The 9,959-nt window shown below is 43.8% G+C and overlaps 1 protein-coding gene across 1 annotated transcript; it reads right to left on the reverse strand.

Annotated features, from left to right (window-relative positions):
* Window positions 1-8,134: 8,134 nt before the first annotated feature.
* On the reverse strand, window positions 8,135-9,775 carry LOC114239652 (uncharacterized). The gene is made up of 2 exons (XM_028169956.2): window positions 8,590-9,775; window positions 8,135-8,195 (listed from the first exon to the last, which is right to left on the reverse strand). The coding sequence occupies exons 1-2, from the start codon at window positions 9,450-9,452 to the stop codon at window positions 8,135-8,137; spliced, it is 924 nt and encodes a 307-aa protein (XP_028025757.2). The 5' UTR covers window positions 9,453-9,775.
* Window positions 9,776-9,959: the final 184 nt, after the last annotated feature.

Consider the following 9,959-nt stretch of genomic DNA (forward strand, 5'->3'; position numbering starts at 1 on the left):
ATTCTGGTATTGTCACGATTTCGCCTCGAACATCCAACCCCATCCAATCCCACTCTCTAAATAAAATTAATTTTTTTTATGAAAGTTCGAAAAAGGAAAAGGGTTTTGTTAGCGATTCCCCATTCCACATTAAATGTGGATTTCAGCAATGTAAGGGGTCTACATAGCAACCTCGACGCCGTACACCACCATCTTGAGACGGCGCAGCCTGCCCTCCTTTTTCTGACGGAGACGCAGATATCTGCTCCGGATGATACTTCGTACCTTGAATACCCCGGCTACGTATTGGAGCACAACTTCCTGCGTAAAGCCGGGGTGTGTGTATTCGTCCGGGCTGATGTCTGTTGTCGCCGTCTACGAAGCCTCGAACAACGGGACCTGTCCCTGTTGTGGCTGCGCGTAGATCACGGGGGTTGTACCCGAGTCTACGCGTGCCTGTACAGGTCCCACAGCAGTGATGCAGGTTCAGCTCTGATAGAGCATGTGCAAGAGGGGACTAACCGCGTGCTTGAGCAGTACCCATCTGCGGAGGTGGTGGTTCTTGGAGACTTTAACGCTCACCACCAAGAGTGGTTGGGGTCCAGAACCACTGACGAGCACGAATCTTCTCTGTTGGACCTTCTGCTGACCACCGATCCAGCCGGATACAGTGTGGTGGTCGACGCTCCACTTGGATCGTCTGATCACTGCCTTATCCGTGCTGCCACACCACTCTCTCGTCCTAGTCGTCGAACGACGACCAGGTATTGAAGAGTTTGGCAGTATTTGTCAGCAGATTGGGATGGATTGCCTGAGTTTTACGCATCCTACCCATGGGGGCGGTTCTGCTTTTCCTCTGCTGATCCTGACGTCTGTGCGGACCGTCTTAAAGACGTGGTGCTCCAGGGGATGGAATTGTTTATCCCCTCCTCTGAAGTGCCCGTTGGGGGTCGCAGCAGACCCTGGTATAACAATGCCAGCAGGGATGCTGCACACCTCAAGCGGTCCGCATACGTTGCATGGGATGATGCTAGGAGACGTCGGGATCCTAACATCTCAGAGGAAAGGCGGAAATATAACACCGCTTCCAGGTCCTACAAGAAGGTTATCGCCAGGGCGAAATCGGAGCACGTTGCTAGAATTGGCAAGCGACTGAAGAGCTATCCCTCTGGGAGCCGTGCTTTTTGGTCGCTCGCCAAAGCTGCAGAAGGAAACTTTTGCAGGTCTAGTCTCCCACCACTACGCAAGTCCGATGACAGTCTGGCCCATAGTGTGAAAGAGAAGGCTGAAATTTTGGTCAAACTCTTCGCCTCGAACTCGACTGTGGACGACGGGGGTGCCACACCACCGAACATCCCCCGGTGTGATAGTTCCCTGCCGGAGATCTGCTTTACACAGTGTGCAGTCAGGCGGGAACTCCGACTCCTGAACGTCCATAAGTCGAGTGGGCCAGACGGCATCCCTGCAGTGGTTCTAAAAACGTATGCCCCTGAGCTGACGCCTGCGCTAACGCGTTTGTATTGCCTCTCTTATTGCGCTAACAGGGTTCCGTCTTCATGGAAGACCGCCCACGTCCACCCTATCCCCAAGAAGGGTGACCGGTCGGACCCATCGAGCTATAGGCCTATCGCGATAACTTCCTTGCTTTCCAAGGTGATGGAGCGAATAATTATAAACTCCTTAAGTATCTGGAGGATCGCCAGCTGATCAGTGACCGACAGTACGGTTTCCGTCACAGTCGCTCAGCTGGCGATCTTCTTGTATACCTTACTCACAGGTGGGCTGAAGCCTTGGAGAGCAAGGGCGAGGCTCTTGCTGTGAGCCTAGATATCGCGAAGGCCTTCGACAGGGTCTGACATAGGGCACTTCTGTCGAAGCTACCATCTTACGGAATCCCCGAGGGTCTCTGCAAGTGGATCGCTAGCTTTTTGTATGGACGGAGCATCACGGTCGTTGTAGACGGTGACTGTTCTGATACCATGACCATTAACGCTGGCGTTCCACAAGGTTCGGTGCTCTCCCCCACGCTTTTCATCCTGTATATCAATGACATGCTGTCTATTGATGGCATGCATTGCTATGCGGATGACAGCACGGGGGATGCGCGATATATCGGCCATCAGAGTTTCTCTCGGAGCGTGGTGCAAGAGAGACGATCAAAACTTATGTCTGAAGTGGAGAACTCTCTGGGGCGAGTCTCCAAATGGGATGAATTGAACTTGGTTCAATTCAACCCGTTAAAGACACAAGTTTGCGCGTTCACTGCGAAGAAGGACCCTTTTGTCATGGCGCCGCAATTCCAAGGAGTATCCCTGCAACCTTCCGAGAGTATTGCGATACTTGGGGTCGACATTTCGAGCGATGTCCAGTTTCGGAGTCATTTGGAAGGCAAAGCCAAGTTGGCATCCAAAATGCTGGGAGTCCTCAACAGAGCGAAGCGGTACTTCACGCCTGGACAAAGGCTTTTGCTTTATCAAGCACAAGTCCGGCCTCGCGTGGAGTACTGCTCCCATCTCTAGGCCGGGGCTCCCAAATACCAGCTTCTTCCATTTGACTGCATACAGAGGAGGGCCGTTCGGACTGTCGATAATCAAATTCTCACGGATCGTTTGGAACCTCTGGGTCTGCGGAGGGACTTCGGTTCCCTCTGTATTTTGTACCGTATGTTCCATGGGGAGTGCTCTGAGGAATTGTTCGAGATGATACCAGCATCTCGTTTTTACCATCGCACCGCCCGCCACCGGAGTAGAGTTCATCCATACTACCTGGAGCCACTGCGGTCATCCACAGTGCGTTTCCAGAGGTCTTTTTTGCCACGTACCATCCGGCTATGGAATGAGCTCCCCTCCACGGTGTTTCCCGAGCGCTATGACATGTCGTTCTTCAAACAAGGCTTGTGGAGAGTATTAAGCGGTAGGCAGCGGCTTGGCTCTGCCCCTGGCATTGCTGAAGTCCATGGGCGACGGTAACCACTCACCATCACATCACCATCGGGTAGGCCGTATGCTCGTCTGCCTACAAAGGCAATAAAAAAAAAAAGATAGAAAATTTGTACCTACCTGCGGGATTCAGTCAGTCTTATTTTTCTGAAATTTAGTTAATAATTTCTTTATTAAACATACACTGTTGTGTAAAAAAATACGTCTGTGTTTATTAATTAATTTCTTATTTTCATTAAATAAATACACTTCTTTGCATTCGTCAATATTAATTTAGTGTGGCGAATTTTGAGCTTTTTTTTTTTTTTTTTTTTTTCGATTAAGTTTTCAGTAAATTTTAAAAGTGCTATTTTAACTGTTGTTTCACGGACCTCGGCGAGCGCGGCCGTCACGTGCATACTTCGTGACGGAGGCGTTCGAGCCGAGATTTTGGTTATTAGCTTGAGGTACCTGTCTTGAATTGTACCGTCGGTACAACTTCCACGCTCATTTCAAAATTATTCAAAAAGTTGAGCCCTCGGCTGATGGCGACGGCCGGCTCGTTGAGTCAGCTTCTGACGAACGTCAGTGAGGGTCCCGACTTGGCGAGAAAATGTGTCGTAGTTACGATGACCGGCAGCAGCTCGTCCTGAAAGATGACGCTCGACTTCTGCGAGTTCACCATCACGCAGGAGGCGGCGGAACGAGAGAAGGAGGGTTCTACTCTCTTCGCACTAATGTGTTGCCGTCCATCCGGATGGCGGAACAGACAGTACGAGTGTATGTCCCGGCCCTTGTAGGCAGGCCTAAGGCGGAACTGACGAAGGTCACGGAGCGACCTCAGAGGGTAGAGGCCGCGCCACCAGCACTCTAGCGCGCCGTCCAGGAGTAAAATCATTATAAGAGTTGCCGGTTGGCGATATATCGCGTCCCGACCTGGTAGGCTGGTTCTGACCCAGCGGGGTATCCTGGGACACTAGCAGCATCGCCTGGACGGCCTGGCGGGCTGCCGTACCGAGACGGCCGACGTTTCAGAGCCTTCGATTCGCCTCGAAGGCTCCATCAGCTGGGCGTCCTTACCTTGCCCGGGCTTTGACCTCGCGGAGATTACCGATCCGCTAGGGCGAGAGCGCAGGTGAATGATTTAGTTGATATAGCCCTATATTCCATCCCTTGGCCCCCCCGTTCCAGTCGCAAATAAGCCGGCGACCCCTAGGCGCGAGGATCTTGTAGGTTAGGTCCACAGACCAAAAAAAACAAGTTATACAACATATTACGCAATCACTGCAAAGTTTTATTTTACCAGAACCATGCAGTTTTACTAACACGTTGACTGTGATGTGGGTGGGTCATTGGTGCCCTAAGTGACGCACTGAAGTAATGATGTCGATTTCTGTTATTGAGTGCCTAGATTACCTAACTTGGTCTTCTTTTGTTTTTAATGTATTTTTTAGACATTTATTAGGTCTCTTAGAAATAGATTAATTCTCAAAATCTTCAGATTCGTCTATCCTAGAGTCTACTATATATTCTGGCGCCTTATTAAGAAGATTTAAGACAGAAATTGACATAATTACTTCAGTGCGCCTTGTAGGGTACAGTAATTGACCTACAAGGTAATCAATATGTTAATGGATTTATAGCTGTTGCTAAAAATTATTTAAGCTAATATTATTAATACCTTACAAATGTTTTGGTTATACTGTTAATTTGTAAGAAAACTAAATAAATAAATAAAATAAAACTCTAATATAAATTGCCTAGAATAACTAATTTGTCTGTATTATCTATGGCCTAGAATGTACCGAGGATCGAAAGAAAATCCAGTATAGGATATTCTTCAGTTTTCGCAAGTTATAAGCATAATTTAATAATAAATAATAAAAATAACTATATTTATAATAATAATAATAATAATAAAGATCATTTATTGCCTTTCACATCATAAAATGAAATACAAAAAAAAAGAAAAGCAAAAAAAAGAGAAAAAGGCAAAAGGAGGTGGCTCAGCTATTGCTGTTCAAGATTGATAAATTGAACAGCGCTGATTTTCAGTCACCCCCGTTTCCCTTTGGTTCCCTGCGGGAATGAAGACTCCGTAGGTACGTGTGTTCATACTCAGAATATGATATAAATTAGTAAAATTAGTAAATTATAAAAATTTAAGAAAAAACAAAATAAAAATCAAATTAAATGGTGAACCCGAAAACAAAACCAAAAATTTAAGAAAAAAACAAAACAAAAATCAAATTAAATGGTGAACCCGAATACAAAACATAATAAGCACACAGTAATAACAACCTGTGGGCAGCTTAAAAAAAATAAAAAATAAAAAAAAATTAATAAAAGGAAGTTTTCACAAGCTAGGATTAAATTAGTTACTATAAATACTATAAATTAGATTAGTTTTTGTGAGTCAAAAAGAAATGATTTTAAACGATTAATAAAGCCATGCTTTGTTACAATGTGACGAATAGGTGGTGGGAGATCATTCCAGCAATGCGTAGCTGCGTATTTAAACGCTCCCCGAAAAGCAGCTGTTCTGTATTTGGGCGTCAACAATGGCTTAACAGTAGCTCGTGAGCCATACCTGTACTGAGTACTTCTCCAATCCAACTTCTCATACAAGTACCTAGGTTCATGTGTCGAAATCACTCCAAATAGTAAGACTGCTAAGTGCAACCTTCTTCTAGCTGCCATTTTCAATATATTGTGATCATTTAAATAGGGCGTTATGTGTCCTCTCACGGGAATGTCAAAGCAATACCTGGCACATGCATTTTGAATGCGTTGTATTAATTTTTCAGTTCTCGAGAGTAAACAGGGACCATAAACAGTATCACAGTAATTTAATTTCGACAAAACTAGACTATCGATAAGCAACTTCCTAATGGGTACACTGACGTACTGTCTAAACGAGTACAGAATCTTCAGTCTGTAAAAACAAGCTCTTAAGTTCTTTGTAATATGGGCCTCGAATCGCAATTCGGGATCAATTGTCAAACCCAAACTGCATGCTAACTCCACCCGATCAATTTCCTTACCAGAAACAGTCACCTTAGGATCGAGTGATAAAATCTTTGCTATCTGAGATTTACTGCCTAGTATCATGTATTTAGACTTAGAGGGGTTCAGTACTAAGGAATTCTGTTCAGACCAAGAGACAATCCTCTGCAGATCCTCATTGATAAAACTGACAGCAGAAGGGGTATCTCCAACATCAAAAGAGTGGTATAATTGTACATCGTCAGCATAAACATGATATTTACAATTCTTGAAACACTGAATGATATCTGCACTGTACAAAATAAACAACAATGGTCCCAGGACAGAACCTTGGGGAACGCCTCTAGTAATCGGCTTAGAAGTAGACGTTAGTTTAGTTCCATCTTCTTTCCGTATCTGTACAAATTGCGTTCTACTCGACATATAACTGCTAAACCATTGCACAGCATTATCAGAGAACCCGTAATGAGTTAATTTTGCTAAGAGTAAGGCAGTGTTAATTGTATCAAAAGCCCGTGAGAAATCCAGCAGCGTCAGTATCGTACCCTGGCTCCTGTCCCGAGCCTCGAGAATATTACCCACAATGTCAGTAAGAGCAGCGGCCGTTCCTCGGCTTTTTCTGAAACCCGATTGAAACTCTGGAAGAATGTTATTTGATTCGATATATGCCGCTACCTGTGAGTAAACTACCTTCTCCAAGATCTTGGACAGAAAAGGCAACACACTAATAGGCCTAAGATCTTTAAAAGCTTGAGGGTGCGTGACTTTCGGAATAGGGCTAACCACAGAACATCGCCACTGAGCAGGAAATGTATTTGTATCAATGGACTTATTGATAATGCTAGTAATCGCCTCTAATGTTGAAGGCAGTGAGAGCGATATCATCTCACCGCTTATCCCGTCAGTGCCTTGAGCGTTGGATTTAATGCTGTTAATAATCTTAAGAACCGTATCCTGGTTGACAGTTTTAAGCGTAAACTTTGGAGATGTGTTAGAATACTCAAAGAATGAGTATCCTGAAACGTCAGAACTACAGACCCCGGGTACATCCAGAAAAGCTTCATTGATAGCATTAGCGTCATTAAGGTGTTCAGGCAATGCTTTCTCCTGATGTGACGGAATCACATCAGATTTCAGATTTTTCCATAACTTTTTAGGGTTTCCGAAGTTGCTATTAATATAATTGTTGTAGTAGGTCTTTTTTTCCGATGCTAAGACGCTAGCTGCCTGCTTCTTAAGGTCTAAATAATACTGCTTATGACTATGAACCTGAGTTACATGTGATCTATAGCGTGCAGCATCTCGCAATTTGAACAATAATCGGACATTATCAGTAATCCAAGGAGTGGAACGTGTTTTGAATTTCAGGGTTTTGAGCGGAGCATGGAGATCGTACAGGTACAGAATAAACATAGAAAAGGTGTAAACCATCGTGTCAACGTCATCCAGGAGGGCGATGTTCGACCAGGGTATTATATTTAGATCCTGAGTAAAGAACTCCTCCAAGATATTTTTAAATTGACGGGAAGTTATCATTCTAGACATTGGTCTTTCCTTTCGGATCAAAGTCTCACATGTGACAAAAGCATGGTGGCCAAGCTCGGGAATATAATCAACCCCGACATCATTAACGCCAATGTCAGTACAAATAACATCCAACAAAGTACTACTACCACTCATAAAGTGTGTTGCAGTCCTTACTATTTGCGAGAGACTGAAGTGGCTTAGAAATTCATTTTTTTTTTTGTTCTAGAACAATTACAGTCCAATAGGTTTACATTAAAATCTCCGAGAAGCACTATATTGTCATAAGGAGCCATAGCACCAATACTTTCGGTCAATCCCTCTAGGAAATTTTCCAGATCAGACCAAGGGGGGCGATATGCAGTGCCTATTAATAGCTTTTTCCCGCAAAAATTCACTGTTATCCACAACTGTTCAACATCCAAATGTCCGGGGTGCTTACACACTCAAGCACTTATATCAGCTCTGAGATAAAAGGCCACCCCGCCACCACGACCACCCCTTATACTAACTGGTCGAGGAATATGCTTGAGCCTGTAGCCTGGCACACAAGGTGCACGGCCCTCCTCTCCAAACCTAAGCCAAGTCTCGTTTATAGCCATAACGTCAACAGAATGGCGAGCCATGGCCAAAAGAAATTCGTCCCGATTTGTAGACAAAGAGCCTGCATTCAATAGACCAAACACTACTTTCCGGTTACGTACCATTTATAAAAGTAAGGCAATCAGAACGAGACATGCACAATGTGCGCAGAATGTGTGGGTGTATCTGGAAAAAATCCTTTAATTTATCAGTTTTAATGCTATTACTGTTTAAAAAGTTTTCATTCAAAACGCTTAGCAAGACCAAACTATCAAAATCTGATAAAGAAGAAATGGTATCAGTATTCAAATTCAATCCAGACACCCACCCAGACCAGAGAACACCACAATAACTCCGCACAGTAGAAGTATAATCATTAACGTATATAAACTCAAAAGATAAGCCACAAATCATTGCGTTGTAATGATTTGAAAAACAATTAAAATATTGATTAATAATGATAATAATAAGTAATAGCAAATACAACCCATAACAATAAACAAATCGGAACATTGACACGTTTATAAATAGTAGAAAAAATGCAAAGCACATAGTATCAGTTTCTGAAATAAAGTTATACTTAAACATAGGAAAAATATTGTATTCATTTAAATATACAGTACGGACGGGGCCAGGTACATCTAAATCAGTAGTGGAGAGGTTACGGCGCACGCGGGCTCCCTTCAATAGTGCATCGCGAACCGAGCGACGGGCCAGTCGTACTGATAGTATACGAGGACGATTGTCGTTGCCCTCAATGAAATTGCGTCTTACTGCACCAATCCGCTCCGCGTGAACTATGTCGCGCATGTCAAGTTTCACTCCCAGTTTTACCGCCACAACCTGGACTAAATGACAAGTGCTTTCTTCACGAACTTCCGGCAAACCAATGATGTCAATATCATTCCTGAGCAAGTCCTGATCGCGTTCACGCAGCTGAGTGCGAAGTTCAGCCACCGTGGAATCCAAGTCAGAACCTGCTGCTGTTGAGACGTTCTCTGCTAGACGAGCCTCAAGGCCAAGCACTCGGGCTTCCACCGCGTCGATGCGTCCATGACAAGACTTGAGGAGCTCCTTAAACTCAGCGATATCATTTCGGCACTCTCTCAAGTCAGTTTTTAGGCCCACCAGCTCATCCTTAAAAGATCGGATTTCTAAGCCAAGGTCGACACGAGACTCCAGCGACCGATTCATCGTATCTGCATCAACATCTCCCTCGCTCGAAGTGTGATGCACCCCGACAGCTGTCAACCCTCGTACAGGAGTTGCCGCATTATCCCCACGAGGTACTTTCGCTGAGCAACTAGGGCAGATCCAGCCCCGAGGCGCAGCGCCCGTAGATGGGATTGACACGCATCCTTTATGGAAGATGTCACTGCATTTATTACAACGCGCACAGTCCGCGGTTGACAAAAATTTTCCACATGCTCCACACTTTGCCATTGTCTTGTGGTTTACAGATGGACAGCAGGGATAAAATTGTATTGTAATTAATAACTTGTGTGATTTAATATTTTGAACTGAATATATAAGAAATATAAGTATGCTTTTGTTTTTTTTCTTGGCGTGGGTACCAAAACTTTGTAGTATTGAAACTAAACAGAACTTTAAGTTCGTATGTAAGTTTCACGATGAATATCCTTGTTGTAAACAATCACAAACACTATATTAGTAACGTTTCACACTATTAACGCAACTTAGCCACAATAAACACCAGTTTTACCATTTATTTAACAAAAGAATTACAGAGCTAATCAGTACACTTAACGTATATTTCAACGAACTATTTATACTATTATCTATATATATATATGATGGTACCATAAACATTGGTAATAATCAATGAGAGATTTAACTGTACAAGTAAATTATGGATTTAAAATACTGCCACACCACAGCAACAAGTTTTTAAGAAAAATAAGGCTTTTTGCTTTTTTTTTATTGCCCTTG

This window comes from Bombyx mandarina, chromosome 12 (assembly GCF_030267445.1).
Source record: "Bombyx mandarina strain Sakado chromosome 12, ASM3026744v2".
NCBI lineage: Eukaryota > Metazoa > Arthropoda > Insecta > Lepidoptera > Bombycidae > Bombyx > Bombyx mandarina.